At 43.7% G+C, this 22928-nt stretch overlaps 1 protein-coding gene across 7 annotated transcripts in view; it reads right to left on the bottom strand.

Annotated features, from left to right (window-relative positions):
- The window catches only part of arhgef39 (Rho guanine nucleotide exchange factor (GEF) 39), a 49644-nt gene extending 27532 nt beyond the window's left edge, over positions 1 to 22112 (bottom strand). For 2 of the 7 annotated variants that reach the window (XM_037761196.1, XM_037761203.1), the window contains exons 1-5: positions 21968 to 22042; positions 18183 to 18356; positions 16908 to 17002; positions 9673 to 9793; positions 6389 to 6507 (exon numbers count right to left, since the gene is read on the bottom strand). In XM_037761196.1, coding sequence (XP_037617124.1) covers positions 6389 to 6507; positions 9673 to 9793; positions 16908 to 17002; positions 18183 to 18332 — 485 coding nt within the window. In that variant the 5' untranslated portion in view covers positions 18333 to 18356; positions 21968 to 22042. Of the gene's footprint in view, positions 1 to 6388; positions 6508 to 9672; positions 9794 to 16907; positions 17003 to 18182; positions 18378 to 19743; positions 19748 to 21749; positions 21775 to 21929 lie in introns of those variants that run through there. The other 5 variants (XM_037761198.1, XM_037761197.1, XM_037761201.1 and 2 more) reach the window with 5 other exon arrangements.
- Between the last annotated feature and the right edge of the window lie 816 nt (positions 22113 to 22928).

Genomic DNA, 22928 nt, shown 5'->3' with positions numbered 1-22928 from the left:
ATTCCAGAACAATGGCTACATGTAGTGGTCGGTGAGAATCCCACCCCGACTGAAATCCAGACTTAAAAAACATAGTTTTCACCAACCATTCAAACACCACATCAGTGAAACAGCAAGACAAGAGAGTGAATGAGAAGAGAAGAGGTCAAAGGTCACCGAGCAGAAATCAGTGGACGACCGGGGGAAAGATCAATATATAGAATACTCATATCTGACACCAGAGACTACCGTTCCCCCTCCCATACACAACCACCTGTTCACCAGACTGGAGTTTCATACTTAGCTCATGTGATAGCAACCATCTCCATGGCAACTGAGCAACTCCATCTGCTGAAGAAGACCATGAGGTGTCGTTGGAAACTTTGCATGAAAGTAACCTGGTCAAGTGTGTATGTAGGAGGAGGAGGAGGAGGAGGAGGAGGAGGAGGAGGAGGAAGAGTAGGAGGAGGAGGAGGAGGAGGAGGAGGATGAAGAAGAGCAGGAGGAGGAGGAGGAGTAGGAGGAGGAGCAGGAGGAGGAAGAGGAGGAGGAGGAGGAGGAGGAGGAGGAGGAGGAGGAGGAGGAAGAGGAGGAGGAAGAGGGGGAAGAGCAGGATGAGGAGGAGGAGGAGGAGGAGCAGCAGGAGGAGGAAGAGTAGGATGAAGAGGAAGAGGAGGAGGAGGAGGAGGAGGAAGAAAAGGAGGAGGAGGATGAGGAGGAGAGGAGGCGGAGGAGGAGGGGAGAAGGAGGAGGAGGAGGGCATTGTTCTTGTAGTCGATTACTTGTTGGAAATGAAACGGAAGCCAAACAGGATCCAATTAAGCCTCCTTCAATTAAGAGACGCTTAAAAAGAGAAATAATTCCACTTCTTCTTCTTCGTGTCTCGTCGTGTCTTTTCTTGTAATAACAAATACATTACAGGCATTATTAGCGATGGATGCCCTCGTTCTTATTAAGGAGTGGAGACGAAAATCTAATTAAAGCAACCGTGCAACAAAAAGGGAACACTCTAATGAGCATTATTACGGCACATTTCAAATAATGTAAACGGATCTCTCTCGTTTAGCTGCCCTGTCCCGCTCATTAGCAGCACAGCAAAGAAGAGATAATGAGACAATAACGTAATCTGAACCATATTTATGACAGTTCAGATATTCTAATGAAGAATGCAGCTTCAGAAAGCATGCGCTGGCGGAGGGATGCGCCTGCTGCAACGGCAACAGGAGCTGCTAATTCCTTTATAATATGCAGATGATATGCAGGCTTCTTCTCTCACTCTCTGCTGGCAGACATGTCAGGTCATTTGGGCATTTGCACACACGTCAGTAAAGAAAAGAGATGGAGGAAATATCTGTCTAATTATTTTGCTTCCAATACATGCATTAAGGATTCAAATTTGTAATTAAGAGACAAGATGCACTGGCAGGCTTCTGCATGGGTTAGTGAACATGGCATGGGCTTGTGGGTAATTACTCAACTTTAATAGCTTAAAAGGAAAGGAATGCACATCCGCGGTAAATACAGAAGGCTGGAGATACTCCGCTGTCCAAACTTGAGCAATTAAAATGTAATATGAAGTGACTGTGAAGAGCGTCTTATCTTCCTCTGAAAGGGTGACTAACGGGGATTTACTCAAAGAGAAAGGAACTCTGTGTAAATGTAGACATTAGGAAACACTTTTCAGTCAAACTGCCAGAATGACTGGAGCTTTTATTACTGCTGCGTGACTCAACTCAAATCAGAGAGAGAGTTAGAGACGACAGTTTTAACTTCATATATTGCAGGCAAATAATTAGGTCTGCCTCATGAACCTTAATGATCGGAATCATCAGTCGAGATACAAACCTGTCAGCTGAAGCATCTGACTCGTATTTCTCCACTCCGTCATTGTTTTCAGAACAACACAGGAACACAGGACGGCAGGTTGGAAACCTTTACAAAGTCTGGACTAAAAATCAGGGAGTGTTTCCGAAACAGAGAAGGTGATGGAAGAGGGGGACGGAGCAGCGTGATATGCTCCGATGGGAAATGGACTGCACTTGTAGAGCAGTTTTCAACCTCAGTAGGACAAAAACGCTTTACTGGAACAACAATAAGGATCGCTGCTTGCCCGGGACAAGGAAAATACCACGTTGGGCTGGTAAATCTAACAATTTACTGACCCGATCAGACAAGTGGTAAAAAAGAATTACACGGTGTATGTTACACGGTGTTGCATTGTGTTGCACGGTGTTGCACGGTGTTACACGGTGTTACACGGTGTTCCACGGTGTTACACGGTGTTCAGGCATACACCGATTAAATTACTAAATTACCCCACCGTCGTTATGCTTTTTCAGAAATAGAACCCATTTAGTTAATTTTAAAGAATCAGCGTCTCGCACATTCACTTTATGTTTTGTGTGAGCAAATCTGATGCTTTTTTAAACGTTGGGTATTTAAAAAAACTCTATAGATAAGAAAAAGCAGAAGCTGTTCATGTCCCCAAAACCTCAAAACATCTCAAGCATCCGCCGTTAATTAAGAGCTACTTGGACAAAACTGATTCAGGTCCATTCATGAATCATTTAAGTCGAATGGGTCAGTTGGTTATGAAGAGCTCATATTCAATCATCCATATCTTGAACTTCTCTTCTCAGTTATGAAGTGCGGTCTCTTCGTTCAGAGTCGATAGAATCAACTAATGATTCACGCGACAATCTCAACACCATAATTGAGGCACTTTTGTTTCATTGCGAGCCTCACTTCAAACTTGGCAATGAACTAACGGGGTCAATTGACAGACAATGCAACACAAATCATTAATGGAGACACAACTCTATACCTGCAGACCACGGAGACGAGCCACTTAAGAAAACGCTACGATTTTCAGAATCTCTCTAAAGAAATTAATCAATGCTCCGACCTTGTGTTGGAGAACCTCGCTGTGTTCAGCTGCTGGAGATGATGAACTACCTGAGCACATAAAGCAGTCAATTTGAAATCCCACCTTGACAATTGAAAGACAAAATCAAGCGCGGCCAGCACAGCCACACACATCTCAATGCTCAGCAAGTATGACAATGACCCCAAGACCTGTGGAGTTGTACGGCCTTTACATAGAGCGTGTTCAGTGTCTACACGGAGCCAGCCACTGGGCTGTTCCCTTGTTATACTAAATGGTGCTCAGCTTAGAGCAAATATATCCCAAGGCCTCCAAGTGCTGCCATCTCCACGAGAGCCGCATCTCTATTATCGACACAAACACGGCCAATACGGGCGGAGAGGGCTGCTATTCACCGCCACAATCAACTCGAGACCCCATCACTGTCATAATGGTGATCTCAGTGGGGAGGACGCCGATGACTGCTCCAGCCGGCTCTAGTGAATGCCACTTAATAAAGGCAATGATTTTATTCCTCCCCCAGCAGCAACATAAGTATCCACACTCCGGGCCCTACTCGCCATCCATCATCCTTGAATGGCGATAAGTGACAACAATTTCCTGCTATTCCCAGCCACGGAGCCGGAGCAAGGTAAGGCGCCAGCCGTAGATGATTATCTAGCCGTGCCACTTAAAATCATCATACAATTAGACACATCCCCCGAGTCTCCCGAGTTTCACCGAGGACGACAGACGAATCAATGACGATGATGGGAAGTGCAGAGGAAAAAGACGGAGCGAGAGAGGGCCGAGCCGGAGAGAATGAGGCCGACTGATTATGTGTCAGAGTCAAATACAACAGTGGTCAGCATCCTGGTATGAGAGGAGGAGGGGACTCGCATTTCCCTTATTGGTTACAGACAAAGTTAACAGGCCTCCCACTAGTACAGACAATATTCACAAGATAATTCTGATGGCCTAAAGATTTAGGAGAATAATAAGGAAATAATAGCAAGCTCCTGGAATAATAGTTCTCAATTATCTAGGGATGCACCGATACCGATACCAGTACCACTCGCAAAACGGCTCCGATACAACGGCACCAATACCACTTCATGGCAGCGTGACGTTAACCTCTCATCACCATCTTTCGGGTCCTATTGTGCGTGCTCACGCTCCACCTCCCTGACGGTGCGGGCGAGACGGGCCGGTGGTGTGTCCGACCCCGCTGGGCCGGGATCCCACCTCAGCCGGCGCACCGGCCCTCACTTTCATTGCGCCACAGGGTTTTGCTTGCACCCTCTGACTCGCGCGTGTGTTAGACTCCTTGGTCCGTGTTTCAAGACGGGTCGGGTGGGTTGTAGACATCACCGCAGACCCCTGGCGCCTTTTACGTGGGCTGAGCCGCGGTTGTGGCGCACTGAGGACAGTCCGCCCCGGTCGGCAGTAGCACAGGGAGCAGGGGGCCCCGTCCCTCCCCGGCGGGGGCACTTTGGCCACGGCTCCGAGCATTTCCAAGCCGACCTAGAGCCGGTGGCGGCGCACCGCCTCGTATGCGGGACTCCCCATCCTGCCGTGTGTCGCTCACACCCTCCAGCTGGCTGTTAACGAGGGTCTTTAGGCACAGAGAAGTACTCGTATCGGTACTCGGTATCGGAGAGTACTCAAATGTAAGTACTTGTACTCGGTCTGAAACAAAGTGGTATCGATGCATCCCTAGAAATATCAGAGAGAAAGCTGCGTTCCAGAGTTCCACATTATCCCGGAAGAGTGGGAAAAGTAGAAAATAGAGTGAAGGCGATCCTCTGTTGTGTGTAGAGGAGAACGAGAACGTAAATGAGATATACAGTATAAAGTGTCTCAGATGTTAAGGTGAAGGGTCAGCTCATCTCAGAGACAACTTCTCTCTTCCATGATGGACGGATGTAACATTGAGAGGGCTCGACTGTACATCTGGAGAGATGAGAACATGAGAAGGGGCCTAATTAAGATACAACCAAGCAGCTTGATAAACCACTGTCACACATCTAGCGGCACTGCGAAGCACGTTTCAGCCCATCTCTCCTCGTTCCACTAATTAACGAGCGAGATCAAGACCGCATGAAATTACAGCCAACAAAAAACTTAACAAAAGAGATTTTGACAGTTTGTGGACAGTCTTGAGTTCTTACATGGGAGCTACATCAAATAATAATAATTACATCTGTCACAGAGACTATACGTTACGACTGCTGAGAGGAAAACAACTAAACAGAAAAAAGCACAAGTCAAGCATGAAATCTGTGACCCGTCTCCAGCGGTGCTCTCGACGGTGGAACGGCACCACCGGAACACCTCCACAAAACAGGAATATCTTATAGAACTTCAGCATCAATTACAAAGTAAACTCTCTAACACTGTAAATGATCATCAATGTGTGATGTCCCATTCTTCCCTGTGTTTTAGGGAATGCCTTTGAGGTTGTCTGAACTGTATATACGTACAGTAGGTAGTGATAATGTACAGTAGGGACGACGCAGATAGAAGCACAACACTGATGCAGGTGGAGTTATTGATGTATCTTATTATCGGAGGCAGGATATCATTCGTCCCTACTTGCTTTCCTTTCCATGTTGTTTTCATAATGCTGCGTCCCTTGGAAAGGGTTTATGGCACCGACACACGCATCATGGAGGCGTTCACCGCTCATAAAGTATGACCTATTGAAGCTGCTGGGGAGGGAACGCTTCAGGTAGTTGACAAAATGTTTATCATGAATTCCCAAATAGTGGCTGAGGCTTTAATTTATCTCTAATACGTTCAAGTTCAGTCGGACATTTCCCCGTTTTCTGATCTCTTCCTGTTTCCATTAATAGCAATGTGCACGTCTCTCCATTTCACGATGATCGTGTCTTTCTCACTTCAATGCAAAAAAGCGATGCATTTTCACAAATGGAATACTTGTTTCGCAAAGTGGGTTTCACACACGCTTCCACAACAGTAAGAGGTGCAAAAAGAAACTGATCGGTCGCTCAGCAATGTAAATTAAGTTTCCCTTAACTTTCCCTTTAAGTGGCGATGCAGAGGCTCTGAATCAGAAGCTAACTTCAGCGTGGTTCTGCTCTGCGCTGCTCAACCTCCGGGCTCAGGCATGTTTAAACTGACTCATAGCGCCACCTGCTGTTGTGGAGGGCAAATTACTCATCTGTGAGAAAATCCTCCGAACAATCACGGTGGAAAGATTGTGCCAAAGGCACGTAATATTGTTGTCTTTGTTGGATATATATATTTTTGTACTTGTGAGTCATGCAGTATTTAATTCTGAAGCATGATGTTGTGTTTGGGTTCTCTAGTGCTGCCAGCTACTTTCACTGGAAAACAGTGAGCAACACTGAGCTGGGTTATTCGGTTGGATACTTTCAAACTCTAGCGTACTCTTTCTGGTTTCTCCAATGTTGCCGACCCAAGCTTTGACTCCAACTCAACCCAACAGGTTTATGTAGCTACAGGGGAAAAAGAAGCGTAACATCGTGGCCTTTCCATTTAAACAGAAAGCAGAACTCTTACTGATCGATCCGCTGAACAGGAAGTTGAAGTAAGTCCTCGAGCTTATGGTTGCTGAACTCTGGCCGGGCTTCCTGTAGTTTCTTAAACCGTCTGAAGGCCTTGTTCTTCCTCAGCTGGATCTAAGAACAAACAAACAAATCATTGTGAAGTTATTATTCTCAGAGCCGTACTGTACTAAACACAGCTTTGTGCTTTGCAAAGGGACATCTTCTGTTGGGTTGTTCACTAGTTTGGGATTAGATTGGATCAAAGTCTCTAATTAACACGTGCAATATTAAAATCACCCTCCCCACTATCCAAGAGAAATCACATCCAAACAGACGTCCCCTGCTCTCACCCTGAATGCTCCGTACACACTGAACACATCCTGGACACAGTGTATTCAGTCTAGACTTCATGTACTACACCTTGTTTTATGACACTCTCTGACTAGCAACTAATCAACAGGAACATAACGGACTGAGTATCTGGACTCACTAGGAGCTGTGTTGTTCATCTGCATGCAGCTGGTAGACCAGTGATGGACATGATGTCACAACCAGAGACGACCCCTGAATCTCATGTCACTTTTCTAGAAGCGTACACTCTGCCTGACAAGACCCCAGAAATCATCTTGTTGTCACTCAATATGCTGGATTGCCAGCTGAAGTGTGAGGAGGTGGAGGGGGGCTGTAGATGTTATTAAATATGCATTTGCACATCATGTCAGCATGAGTATATGTCAACATTCAGATGACAAAAAGCCTTATCTTGTCATTCCCGTAAATCATCAGAATAAACATTGCTGCTGTATTTAAATAGACCTGAGAGGAGAGAGCTTTAAAAACAGCACTGGATGCCACTTGACTTTAGATGCCAGCTGTGGTGTGTGTGTGTGTGTGTGTGTGTGTGTGTGTGTGTGTGTGTGTGTGTGTGTGTGTGTGTGTGTGTGTGTGTGTGTGTGTGTGTGTGTGTGTGTGTGTGTGTGTGCGTGCGTGCGTGTGCGTGTGTGTGTGTCTGTGTGTGTGTGTGTGTGTGTGTGTGTGTCTGTGTGCGTGTGTGTGCGTGCGTGCGTGTGTGTGTGTGTGTGTGCGCTGCTCGCATACAGCTGTTTAGCTGGTCATTATGCCCGTGGCAGCTAGTGTTGGACGTGGTAAGCAGACAGGTGGTGAGTAAGTAGAATGATGGGGACGGTGTGAGAGGAATCACTTATCAGGTTGAGGACGTGTCGTAGAGACAGAAAGAGTTGACAGGTTGGATTCAGTGTTGAAGTAGAAACACAAATATTACAGCGCCGTTAAACATCGGCAGCCCCAAAAGACAGCAAGGCGTATAGTTAGCATGATAACTCAGATGACTTCAGTATGACGAGGGAGAGGAGAGCTAGCATCGTATGAAGAACACACCAGAAATACACAACACATCTGTACTGCATGCAAAAAAACTGCATGTGATTATCATAAAGTGGGCATGTCTGTAAAGGGGAGACTCGTGGGTACCCATAGAACCCATTTACATTCACACATCTGGAGGTCAGATGTCAAGGAACCCCTTTGGACATGGACATGACAGTTTTTCCCTCGCCAAAATGTAGCTTAACTTTGAAGCGTTATTTAACCTCCTTCACTACAAGCTAGTCTGACATGGTTGGTACCGATGGATTCATCAGGTTTTATAGTTTACTATGATACCAGTGGTAGTAGTAGTACTAGTAGTAGTAGTAGTAGTAGTAGTAGCAGTAGCAGTAGTAGTAGTAGTACTAGTAGTAGCATTAGTATTAGTAGTAGTAGTACTGGTAGTAGCAGTAGTAGTAGTAGTAGTAGCAGTAGTAGTAGTAGTAGTAGTAGTAGTATGACATGGTTGGTACCGATGGATTCATCAGGTTTTCTACTTTCATATGATACCAGTAACTTCACTGTCCAACCTCCAAAAGACTGAATAGCGGCCAGGCCCAACAGCGGGCCGTTGGATTTTTAAAAGGTTAATTAAAAATCCATCCAGTGTTTTGGAGTATCACAACACATAAAATCACAATACTGGTGTATTAATACTTTCCTACACCCATAGTATTTAAAAAGGCTATCTTTTAAATGGAGTCCGGTGCAGTGGTCGCTCCACATAAAACAATCCGGTGCTACATGACGCCACATCCTGCAAACCTCACAGAGAACAATGAGCTCAAAACACAAAAACACAAAAACACAGAACCCGTGAGCCCGTGAGCCCGTTAGCGTGTCGTTCACTACCGAACCCGTTTGTAACCGGTACTGACAACACTGTCTTCTTGCCTCCAGTATATTTAAAAAAAAACCCAACCTAATCAGACTGATGTGTCAAAGGTTAAACTCATTAAGGCACTGAGTGGGTTTCTACTGTTTAGATAGAAGACCGATCGCTGGTCACCTGAGTTAACTAGCATACCTGTCACTACAACACGCTTCCCTGTTTCACTCAATTATAATGGATGTCGATCTGCAGGAGGATCAATGGAAACTTGCGGGGCTTGGTCCATAATCAATGCAATTAGTCCGTGTTCTGCAGACACATCCTTACTCTTAATTAAGACAATATTATCTTGGCAGCTTTGATGCAAAGCTAGCAACAGGACGTCTCTGCTGGAGCTCCCAGCAGGCCAGCCCACAAACAAAGATGCCTCTGGTACCGCTCCGCTGGGATCACATCGGTCCACCGGGTCACCGTGTGATGTATGCAAATTTGTGAGGGTGTAGTTTTACAATATTTAAAGGAGTATTAACACCTCTAAAGCTCACTGATTAGCGAACACTTTAGGAGGCGTTTAGGATGCTGGAACCTTCTGCCAGTTCCTCCTCTCAGTGTCTCCTGCTATAGAGCTGGTTGCCACATGCAGTCAGGTTTCAGTTTAAGTCTCCATACAGGCATCATGGTGTCAACCTCACTGAGACACTGCAGTCACTACACAGTCGCTGTTCACCAGGTATTCATTTGGAGTTCATAAACAAACACATAATCAATTAATATGGATTGGACATGGATGGAAGAACTGCCATGCTCTGCAGCAGGACATACATGAAAGTGTTCCACGGCATCACCGACAGCAGAGGAATTGATTGTGTCAGCAACAAAGAATCCAATAACCACATACTGTATGCATTTGTTATTGTGTATTATTCAGTCCAATAACTGAGGAGAACATTGGCCAATTTCCCCACGAGGGATTATTAAAATCTAATCACAAACTAATGTAATAAACAGCTTGTGAAATGCTCCAAAGAGTGTGACACATGAGGTGTGATGATAAGCATGTGGAAGTACTGTGTTCCTACCCCGAGCGCTTTGCTGGCATTATAGATGTTGTCCACGTAGGTGTTGTAGTGGTGCAGATGTGGACAGATCTGCTCGAAGCCTCGGCCGAAGTAGCCGTTCTCCAAATGGACCAGCAGGGATCTGCAAAAAACGACAGGTCAAAACGACGGGATGCATTTTTATTTTATGTACAGGAAACCAGGACAATAGCATGTATTAGCGTCGTAGAACAAACATGACATAACGGCTCAATCTGGTGGAAAACAGTAAAAGTAGTGATGCTGCGTGATGTGCCGAGGCTTCGGAGCGTGTGTCGAGTAATCCAGGAAGTTTTCTGTGAAACGCGTAACGAGGCTCGTATCGTTTTAGACGGATGACGTCATCGAAGACACCCGAAGCCGAAATACAGTTGAGAACTTATTATTCCTGAATAAAAAACAATAATAATTCCTTTATTTACACAAGCACATTCACTGCCCTCTGCCCGGTTAAACCACTGCCACACATCTGGAATATATCTACCTGTGTTACTCTATTTGACCGACAGGTGAAGCCCAGATGAAATTAACCCTTTAGTGAACCAATTTGCTGGAGAGCTTCATGAAGCTTCATCTCGCCATCCTCCGTGAAAAGGACCCGCTCGCTCTGTCGATATAAACGGCTCATTCTAAGGTAACGAGAACACTGATGATTAAACACTGAAGAAAACGTATTAGTTCCATTTTTGCAGATAAATCCCGTTAAACGCTGCACACTGTTCCTTTAACAATTAATCAATTATTAAAGTAGTTGGCGATTATTTTTCAATTAGTCGACCAATCACTGCAGCTCTAATTGTAATCGCGATACTGGTCAGAAATGATGCAATTTGTTTTATTCCTCCCATTGTTTGGCCGTAAATCAAAAACACACCACGCTGACCTACAGCCACTGTAACTCATGGAGTCACTGTCAATCATCTTCAGGGCATGCAAACAAGCAGGCACTCATTACTGAATCACAAACAACAGCCTTAACTCCAACACGGGACACGGCAGAAGTAACCGTTCCAGTATGTGTGCCATATTTGTTGTGCATCACAGATCCTTGACACATTCATTTCAAAGTGCCCCCCAGTGAGCATTTAGCCTCCAGTCAAACCGCATTGGACTTTGAGTTAGTGCACATTACTGCCTGACAACGCACCGCTGCTCTGCATTAGTGGAAGGAGGGAGCTCAAATAAGGCGCGATCACATCTGAGGCGTCGTTTCCAGCAAAGACACACATGTTTAGAGGAAGTGCGGAGGCTGAGCAAAGTTCAGAGGGTTTGCTTCCCCTCCGTTAATGGGAGAGGCTGAGCAGGCGAGGCTCCGCGGTGTCATCTGAAGGCCTCTCCCTGTGGGTGACGTAGTTACTGGGACCAAGACGGTGGGTCTACCTTCAGGGCACGCCGGGCCACTTTGTAGTGAGAACACGCCGGCTGAACTCGGGAACAAAACAACTGGATCAAGGCGGAGGCAAAGCAGTCGTTCAAGCCTGTCAGGCACATTACAGTAACACGGATGCAATTGGTTGGGGGTGTTGACACTTGTGAAGGAGCTTGTTATCCAAACTTAGAGGAAGTACCACACACACACACACACACACATCCTCCTCTCTAATGATGTTCCCAGAGACTTCTGGTTGGTACACGCTGTAAGAAGGAGCACTTTGCCGTTGAAGTTGATTTAAATAGATTTTAATGAAGTTGTGCGCCAAGGTAGCCTCTGTTCATAATCAGGAGATGCAGGAGCAGCCGAGAGAGTTCTAACGAGGGCAAAGGGCGGGAAAAACTGTGTTTCCGCTTTTTTTCTCTCCCCCTCTCACTGCCAGAGGCTATTATGATAAATATGAAATTATGGATTACATTTTTTATACTTTTTTTTTTTCCACAGCAATTAAATTGTCTGGCCATCAGCAGCAGCAGGATGGAGATAACATTAGCATTCTGCGTGTGTCACGTTAATCCACATTAATTCCGAGCAGTGGCGACATCTGGGGCGGATACAACCTCGACCAAACAATTCAGGCCAAGGCGCCTTCATTTGGAGGGAGGACGGGTTGGTGGGGGGGGTCTTCAACAGAGGAATACTAATTGTTAGGACACAGTGTGAGGATCCGCTGAACATAAATGACTACTTAATGAAATAAATAAACAGAACCACGACTCACTGATGAGGAAACAAAGCAGCGTGTTGTTGCTCTACATGAACTGTATGATGTGATTCACGCTGTGATGACTCGTGTCCACGTCTGATGTACACCTATTCTCATTGTGACACCCTGTGCTGGTTCTCCTGACTGGACCCACTGGTTCCTGGTTGTCATGTTAGCAGCAGCTGGGGATAATTGGGTTGCTCCTTCTGCTGCCTGCTTCTCCACAAACAGTTAGAAGCACAATGAATGGCAGCACGGCATATCAATACATCTCCTTTCCTTACGTAACTCAACAAACGCCTAACGAAGGCAGAATTCATTACTACAGTACTATTCCCACTGCACTCTGGAGTTAAGTAAATAAAGACAGAAACATCAGATGAATATATATACCTCCACTCTGCACACGCTTGTATTACTATCAGAGAAGCATGATGCTGTGCAGACTGAGCCAAGGTTTCTGCCATTCAAGTGTGTTCTTGCTGCATTGTGAGGATCAACAACTCATCTCAGGAATCAGTGCCCAGCTACAAGAATCATCTAATGAATATATCTCTCTCTCTCTCTTAATGTTCCTCTGATGAAGATGTAGATGTTCTTAGCGAGGCTGGGACTCTTCAGCATTCAACATCCAGCTGGAAGTATAAATGTGAGCTCCATCAGAAACATCAGAGCCACTGTAGGTAACAAAAAATAATAATTACGGAGCCAGGGGAGCGAGGTTAATATCCAGAGAAAGAACTCAGAATTACCCAGATTAAAGTCGTACATTTAGGAGAAAGAACTCACAAATGTGTGAGATTATAAAGTACGCAGCCCCTCTAGACCCCGAGGAGAAACTTTTATTAATTCGTTCCCTCAAATTACTATTTCCATATTGACAGATTCAAACTTCCCGGATCAATAACTCATAACCGAAACATTATTAAAACACCAACGAGGGCTCTTTCTAACCGTAGTTTTAATCACAACGAGCCGTTAGTCCTCCGAGCTGGACACATCACACCGGTCTCTATGTGCAGCCGGCTGTGAGACGAGTGGTCAGGAAGTGTCTACAAAGTGCAACGCCAGAAAAAGATGCTAAAAAAATTAGGGATGAATCGATAACAGTATCGGGTATCGGGTCCGATACTGTGCTCATGTACTCGTACACGCAAAACGGCACCGATACCACTTTACGGCAGCGTGGCGTTAACCTCTCGTCATCATCTTTCGGGTACTATCGCGCGCTCACGCTCCACCTCCCCGACGGTAAGGGCAAGACAGGCCGGTGGTGCGCCCGACCCTGCTAGGCCGGGATCCCACCTCAGCCAGCCCTCATGGCGCCACGAGGTTTTGCTTGCACCCTCTGACTCACGCGTGCGTTAGACTCCTTGGTCCGTGTTTCAAAACGGGTCGGGTGGGCTGCCGACATCGCCACAGACCCCTGGGGCCTTTTACATGGGCCGAGCACCGCCCTGGGCGCACGACGCGTTTGGGGCGCACTGAGGACAGTCCGCCCCGGTGACACTTTGTCCACGACCCCGGGAAGCACCTTCGCCCCGAGCCTTTCCAAGCCGACCTAGAGCCGGTGGCGGCGCACCGCCTCGTATGCGGGACTCCCCAGCCTGCCGTGTGTCGCTCACACCCTCCAGCTGGCTGTTAACGAGGCTCTTTAGACACAGAGAAGTACTCGTATCGGTACTCGTATCGGAGAGCACCCAAATGTAAGTACTTGTACTCGGTCTGAAAAAAATTGGTATCGATGAATCCCTAACAAAACAGAGAAGGAACAGAGAAGGTAACAACAACAGTCTCTGTTTAGCAGACGGACGGAGGAGGCCAACGCTGCAACAGAGGCTTCGTTTAGTGACACACATCCTGACGAAACACAAAAAACCCTTGGCCTATGACGGGATTGTAATAGAAGCGCTGAGTGAACGTTATTAAAGGGACCATAGAAGTAAGACAGGAATCATGTCTGCTATTGGCGACGTACGACTCGCTGCTACAGCATGTGTAGCTCTCGGCCACTTTCATTTTGTCAAATTAGCTCTCAGAGGAAGAAAAGGTTGGAGACTCCTGGTCTGGAGTGTCCTCGTCCTCGCTCTGCCTTTCAAAGGAAAAGAAAGGATTTCCATCTGACAGTGACAATATCATTCTCATTTAACAAAAGAAGTTCTCAAATGTTAAATGTTGTCTAAACACAAGCAGTCGTACAAGACCTAAATCAGGAACTATCTGTTCAGGGAATATGAAAACCATTCACATCCGGTACTCGGTGTTATGGACACATTTGGGTCACTACCACAACGATATGTGTTGTTGGGAGGTTGCTGACAGACACAGTAGCCAGTTGATTATACTGAGCCTGTTTAATGCATCCAGACTTACAGTGTGTAACACTTGATGTTTCATGTGACAGATGGATGAGGAAGTCACCCACATATCCATCTATGAGAGCTAATTACCACCACTGTTATTATCACTTATCCTTGGCACCCTCACGCAGATCTTCTCTGTATACCAAATGTCAGAGGAAGAGAGAAAAGAATATGTGGAAATCTATAATCAATCACTGAGCAGCGGTAGATCAGTCTAGCACTAACACACTGTCTCTCCATGGACCGGTTTTTAAATGGAGTGCTTGCCATTATGTTTCAACCATTGATTCAATAAGGAGCTCATAATGAAGATGTATGGGAACTGCGGAACCATTTATCCAATACATCAGACTGTGTAATTCATACTTCAATCTTCATTGTGGCACTCTCAACAAGAAAGCCTGTCAGTCTGCAGAGGATGAGAGCCGGGGGGAAGCCACACACCGCTCATTATTTAGTCAGGAAATGGAACTCCCAATCAAAGGTAGCCCGACGACGCACTCCACAGTTAGTCAAGCTGTGCAGGAGGGCTGGGCGGTATCCAGGTATCAGGTATGCCGGGGTATTTAGACATTCTCACGGTATGATAACCATCTCAGAAAAGATCACAGTCTCACGGCATCATGGTGTAAAGCATTACAGAGGGCTGTCAAAGTTAACCTACTAATAACACTAATTCATTTTAACGCCACTCATTTCTTTAACGCATTAAAGCAACTGGTGATTTTCAGTTTTAAAGCGAGAGTGAAGATCCTGGTATCAAAACCTGATGAATCCATCGGTACCAACCAGGTCATATGATGTTGTCGGCATGGAGGTTAAATAACGCTCCAAACGTACGCTAAACTTTGGTGAGGAAAAATCGGCATGGCCCTTTACAGACATGCCCACTTTATGATAATTAAGTCATAGTCAAGTCAGCACACTGACACACTGACAGCTGTTGTTGCCTGTTGGGCTGCAGTTTGCCATGTTATGATTGGAGCATATTGTTTTATGCTAAATGCAGTACCTGTGAGGGTTTCTGGATCAATATCTGTCATTGATTTGTGTTGTTAATTGATTTACAATAATAAATATATACATATATTTGCATAAAGCAGCATATTAGTCCACTCCCATGTTGATAAGAGGATTAAATACTGGACTAATCTCCATTTTAAGGTTCAGTTTGGCTGTGTATATTTCGTCTGTTAGACTGTGTTCAGACTGTAGACTGTAAATCAGATGGGTTCCTCAACTTTAGAGGCTGACCATCCACATTGCAGCCTGCCGCTATTACGTGATTGCTAACACATTCTCACTCCCAACTCGTCAAATAGCGCCGCTTGGCCAGTGTCCCTCGGCATCAGAGACCAACGTACGGGGCACCCCTCTTGTGTTACTTTTGGACGGACCGGGGACGGCGTGTCAGTATACACTCATGCATAGTGTCCTTTCAAAATAAACTTCTATTTTCACAGGAAGTTAGGTTAAGGCAACACAACCACTTAGTTAGGGTTAGGAAACGGTCGGGGTTGATGTTAACGTCACTGACTAACGAGTCACATGACTAACGACTGATGTGACTCACGGGGCTGACGATAACGAGTCACAAGACTGACGTGACAAAATCAGTCAACATTACTTTTAGTTTCACACGGAGCACGAACACCGTCCTCTTGGTTGAAAGTCCTGTGTTTCTGTGATCTGTCCACCACCACTCCCTCCCGCCCTTAGCGGACTCTCATGCTATTAACTACGTCGTAGTTAATACTACGTCACTTGCTCCGACTCTCGAATAACGCCGCGGATGGGTTTACATTGGAGTTAGTTGAAAGCCTGGTTCATCACATACTGTCGCTTAAGGGTGCCTCCGTGTGCCGTTAACCAATGCCGAGGGGCGCTGCCCAATCAGCGGTACTTGACGAGTTGGACCGGGTTGTAATTGCGGAGCTTTGTGGGTGCATGCGGATGTTGGCGAAGCCTGGCACGAGATGCACACAACGACGGGTATTAATCAAGGTACTGTACATACAGTTTACTAACTTTAGTTTTGATCCATCCACGGGTGGTAAAATGCTTCAGAGGCTTTTTTCTGACGATATTAAATATTGTTATCTTAAACATAGAGATGATCAAAGTTTCAGTCTTACCACCTTCAAACAAACATTTCAGTTCGGTGCGTCAGCTTTCAGAAACCCGTCATGATATTGATTCATAGGTACCATCCCTGAATGCAGTGCCTTAGCATGAACACATGTACCAACTTCAAACATCAACCTTTTGATTTAGAAAACCAAACTTGTTGAAGTCTTTCAAGTGCACTTGGAGATTTGAGTTTTTCCATTACCTTGACAGCAAGATCAATCTGACGTCTAGACACGCTGCTGAGATCAGCTTCTCTCAGCTCGGACTTCCAATCTGCCACCCCCCCGCCCTCTGAGATCCTCAACGGCAGGTCAGGTAGGATACCAGAAGGTGTTTTTATGGTAACAATAATGCTCTTCACTTGTGATATCAGCTGGAGTAATTCTAGCTGATGTGCATTAACGTGTCCACCAGGGAGGAGAACACCTCTACACTGCAGCACACTATCACTGACTCCTGCTAATGGTGGAGATAAGGACTATATGCTTTGGTAAACTAAGAGTTTATCTACACGGCATTCTTAAGCTAGAGACAAACTAAAGCTATAACCCATAGATATGGTGTAAATTATTCAGAGGATACTTACTGGTTTACTGAATGGATGGCTTTAATTGAACTGAAGATGCTTTCTCTAATGTCCTGCCTCAGGGTTCCTTTGGCCTTCAAGATCTCCACAAAGTACTGTGAGAAACAAGAGAGCAGAGGGAGATACAGATACAGCGGTGTTATTCCTCAGCAGTTGTATTAATAAGCTGGAACTGGGCTGAACTCTGATTGGATATGCCTTTGATGAAATATTCTTTGATAAGGAGGTGCTGACATCTCACTTACTCTCCCAACACAGAGAGCAAATGGAAGACCAACAACACGACATCCACTAACGTAGAGGTCTGTAGTTCTCTGCCCTACAGCCCAGACTGACTGTATATCTGCATGGCTCACATGAAGCACGAGTACAGAGGGATGTTGTTCCACCACAACACTCACAATAAAACGACAGCTGTGCTGGTCTCAAGTCATTTGAAGTGAAAATGGGATTAGCAAATTGAATGTGCATTAGGCCTAAAATGACTCCTAATTGGAGTGAACGGGTGGAGGGTGAGTAATTGTGTAGAAATGAGGCTGCAGTGGTGGGTGAAAAAGTCTGTTCTCTCCACAGGGAGGAGGAGAACCATGAACGCTACCTTGAGTATGTTAATATGTACTGCACACTACCATGTGGAACATACTGTACAGTACTGCAACCCTTTCCCTCGGAGAATGTTTCACATGACTTTATTCACTCACTATTTTTATTATGGAAACAATATTTGGGTTGGTGCATCCAAATTATGAAAAAAGACATATTGTCTTCCCTGTAGTGGCGTCTAGCCGTGCAGATAGGGTTGGTTTAATGTGTCCTGGTTTCTCAGATATCCGTCTCTGAGATGTCTGCCTCATCCCCAACACAATGGAGGTGGATGGAGTTTATTTGTATTAGTTTGTGGTGCTCACAGCATTGAAAAATTACATTTTTAAAATTTAAATGCAGCATCTCTTTCTGAAACAGCGTCCCTGTTAATTAGGGGGAAATAGTGAAGTGAAGTGTGAAAGAGAGGTCTTATAATGTACTTAAATGTACTTAATGTCTGTTCGGTTCGGGTTGATGTTTTCCTTTGCAGTAGAAGTACACAGTAAGTCATATACAGTTGAGTTGAGTCTTTTGTAACCTTTCACACAGGCCAAGCATCCGGCCCGTTCTGAACAGGCATGTTTAGAACGGGCTCTGCACTAGTACTTCAAAAGGTACAGAACAATCTGAATGTATTTCATCGCTTCATTCCTTCGTGGTCACAGAGAGTCGTGAGTGGCCAGTACTTACGGTGGTGACCAGCTCCAGCTGTTGGCAGTAGCGTTGTTCCGTCTGCACCAACTCTTTGGCTGTCCGGCTGCGTTTCCTCTCCCAGCGGTCCCTCTGCTCCTGGATACTGGTGCCCCCGAGGGGCCCGGACGGACCGGGGGAGAAACTCATGGTCACAGTGACGAGGAGGACTCTGCAGAGACACAAGCAATAAAACTGGGCCAGGTTTACAGACTGATAAAACCAACATTATGCCACATATGAAGGAGTGTATACTTTACAAGCTAGAAGCTTAACACAACCAGTCATGTGATTTGGTATCTCAGCAGTGTTTTTAAAATAGCTAGCATATTTCTTCACAATAAAAGCCTCCCACTGGTTCACCGATAGAAAGGTTTTAATTTGAAGCAGCAGTACTTTCACACAGCTCAAATACAGCAGCAGGAGATCGATCAGTAATCAGTGAGTCTGATGTCTAAAAGCAGGAATGTAGAAGTGAAACTAAACTCCAAACCACAGAGATTCAGTTTTAACTACAACAGCGTTTGGACATCAGTCCGGTGTAGAAAGACATTCTGGTGAGGAACAGTCCTAATTACAATATAATACAGTTTGTGCCAGTAACTCTGAGATATGAACATCTGAACATATGGCTGATAAACAGTCTGTCTTTGTTCCAATTTCCAAATTTTGCCCCCGCTGGACACCGATGGGTGTCTGTTACCCTGCTCTGCAAAAAACACCGACATAAACCAATGTGTTTGTGATTTCAATCCCACCTTTCAATAAGAAGATAATGATTTCATCTTTATTTTAAAGTGAAAAAACACAGTAAAGTCTGTTCAACTGATCAACAGAAAACTGTAATACATTATTAATCATTTAAGTTATTAATCTAAACTACTGGCAGGTTACAGCCTCTCAAATGTGAGGATTTGCTAAATGACTGAATACTTTAGGATGTTTGGATCTATAATGTTTTTTTTACAATAATCACCAGATGAGTCAGTCGTACACAACGTTGGTTACGATCTACTACTTGCAAAATCAGAATCAGAATCAGAATCAGAATGGTGTTTATTGCCAGGTGTAAGAGGTATACACTAGGAATTTTCTTTGGCATTGTTGGTGCAAGACAAACTGTATAATAACAAAAGAATAGATAAAAACGTTAGAACAAAATAATAAAAATGTACAATTTATAAATTACAAATAAGCTATAATAAATAATGGCGCTCTCTCTCCAACGCTGGTCCGTCCCTTAACCAGCTGTGGTAATCATCAAACCCTCCCCCAGCTGACCTCCAGCCACGGAGAAGCAGTGTCCTCCCTGCATTCCCTCATTAGTGTCATCTCCTTTGTATTAGCGGAGCGAGGAGCGGGCAGAGAGCAGAGCTTTAGCAGCAATTAACCCCTGGACTGTCCCCGAGGAGCCCTGCACTGTAAACAAGAGGGCCTGATCAATGCTAACCAGGGTACACCTCTCCCACTGGGAGACACTCAACTACAGTACCATCCAACAACACACCTCGGCAGGTTATCATCAAGCCTGCAACGAGGTCCCGAGCTGAAACACCACTGCCTCTGTGTGCACCGAAACTCAACCAACCTGTTTAAACATCATTATCACTGGGTTAGATGAGATCACTAAACCTGCCTCAGGTCCCATGATAAACAAAGCTTAGTGTGACACATACAGTAGACTCATATACTGCCATCTTGCTGTCAACGTTCAGTTTTTATTTAAGCTAACACAACTAGAATACATCTGCAAACGTGGTTTACACTACAATAAACACCACCACCACCATCACCACCATCAACCACCACAACTCAAATCACAGCCTTGTTATCACTCTCAGAATGATTGATGGGTCCGCTTAATATTAATATTCATTAAAAGCAGCTTTAATGTCTCAGTCAGGAGCTGAACTCCTTAATACCACTCTATAGACTGCACATATGTACATACTACATGTATTTATTGACGGACTGAACACACTATGTTCACCCATTCACTCTGTATCTGATATATCTCTATAATTGTTTGTATAATGTGTGTATACCTTTACCTCTCCTGTGTTTCACTCTGTTTGATGATGTTGCTGCTTTGACACCTGAATTTCCCTCCAGAGATTCATAAAGGTTCATCTGATCTTAACTTATCTTAATAAAATATTAAAGCAACAGTTGAGGTAATATTTGGGCAACTAAAGATCAATTAATCAGTTTTCCTTTCAGAGTATATATATCGATATATAGATATATATATCGATATATATATTACATCTAGCAGTTCCATTTCACTAAGACATTCAGGTGAGAAGATAAAGGGTTTATCATGTTTATATTTAAGGATTTCTGTTGTCTCATGTGACTTCCAGTCAATCCCAACACATTAACACTGTGAGACACAAACAGGACGAGCTCACTGACTCAACAGCTTTACCTTACGTTTAGTGAAACTCAGTTAACGTGACCTGTATATTACAGCTGCTGTGAAACATCACCTACATCACCTACATCATCACCTACATCACCTACATTAACTACATCACCTACATTAACTACATCACCTACATTAACTACATCACCTATATTAACTACATCACCTACATCACCTACATTAACTACATCACCTACATCACCCTCATTAACTACATCACCTACATCATCACCTACATCACCTACATTAACTACATCACCTACATCATCACCTAAATCACCTACATTAACTACATCACCTACATCATCACCTACATCACCCTCATTAACTACATCACCTACATCATCACCTACATCACCTATATTAACTACATCACCTATATTAACTACATCACCTACATCACCTACATCACCCTCATTAACTACATCACCTACATCATCACCTACATCACCTATATTAACTACATCACCTATATTAACTACATCACCTACATCATCACCTACATCACCCTCATTAACTACATCACCTACATCATCACCTACATCACCTATATTAACTACATCACCTACATCATCACCTACATCACCTATATTAACTACATCACCTACATCACCCTCATTAACTACATCACCTACATCATCACCTACATCACCTATATTAACTACATCACCTACATCATCACCTACATCACCTATATTAACTACATCACCTACATCACCCTCATTAACTACATCACCTACATCATCACCTACATCACCTATATTAACTACATCACCTATATTAACTACATCACCTACATCATTACCTACATCACCTATATTAACTACATCACCTACATCACCTACATCACCCTCATTAACTACATCACCTACATCACCTACATCACCCTCATTAACTACATCACCTACATCACCTACATCACCCTCATTAACTACATCACCTACATCACCTATATTAACTACATCACCTATATTAACTACATCACCTACATCACCTACATCACCCTCATTAACTACATCACCTACATCACCTACATCACCCTCATTAACTACATCACCTACATCACCTATATTAACTACATCACCTATATTAACTACATCACCTACATCACCTACATCACCCTCATTAACTACATCACCTACATCACCTACATGATGTAAGGTTGTAGCAGTAGCTCGTTGGTCTCTGGAGTTTGTGAGGATGTAATGAAGGAAACAATGTAACATTTTAACAACAAAGTGACGTCATTATTTACAGTAACACTGTGTGTATCATTGTATCTTCACGTGTCTAATATAACGGCATGTTGAAGTAATAAGAAGTCAGAAGCTCACCTTCAGACCTCCAGCTCTTCAGCTCTCCAGCTCTTCAGCTCTTCAGCTCTTCAGCTCTCCAGCTCTCTAACGTCTCCTCTTTTAACCGACGCGCCTGTTTTCTGTTCCAGCTTCCTTTTTCCGGGCTGCGATGTTGAAGCGCTCCGCTGATTGGCTGCTTCACAGCTCCACACCAGACAATAACAGGAAATACCTCCCACTTCTTTCTTTTTAACTTATTTATTTATTTAATTTATAACTAAATTTCCTTTTTTTCTGACTTTGTATTATTATTATTATTATCTTTATTTTATTCTATTTTTTTTATTATTTTATTTCAATTTTGAATGCTGATGTAGTTTTCTCTTGTGTACTTATTGTGTTTGTTTCTAAGCTCAATGACTTCAAAATTTGTATATAAACTATTGTAATTACCAACTGTAAGTTGCATGTATGAAAACAACCTCGAAAAACAATGAAAAAATAAAGTATTAAAAAAAGTACCACCCACTTTTTTTTATTAACTTATTTATTTATTATAATTATTATATTATTATTTATTAAATTTATTATTATTATTACTTTCTTTGTATAATTATAATATATATTTTTTAGTTTTATTCTATTTTTTAATTTTATTTCAATTTTGAATGCTGATGTTTCTCTTGTGTACTTATTGTGTTTGTTTCTAAGCTCAATTACTTAAAAATTGGTTTATAAACTATTGTAATTATGAACTGTAAGTTGCATTTATGAAAACAACCTCGAAAAAAAGGGGGAAAAAATAAAGTATGAAAAAAACTAAAAAACTCTTTGTAAAATGTGTACAGATTCTCCGTGCTACAGTCCAGGTTTGATGTGGTAATGTGATTGAACATATAGGAATATGTAACATACAAACACAAAACAGAAATGATGATGATTTTACAACTAGATTTTGACATCAAGATCAGGCATTAAAGCAGGATGGTTGATTAAAGTTTTGTTAATCTCGTTCTCTCTGTTTTT

The sequence above is a fragment of the Sebastes umbrosus genome, chromosome 23, assembly GCF_015220745.1.
Source record: "Sebastes umbrosus isolate fSebUmb1 chromosome 23, fSebUmb1.pri, whole genome shotgun sequence".
Classification (NCBI taxonomy): Eukaryota; Metazoa; Chordata; class Actinopteri; order Perciformes; family Sebastidae; genus Sebastes; species Sebastes umbrosus.
The sequence above is the reverse complement of the archived record's forward strand: the minus strand, read 5'-3'. Positions and strand labels throughout refer to the sequence as shown.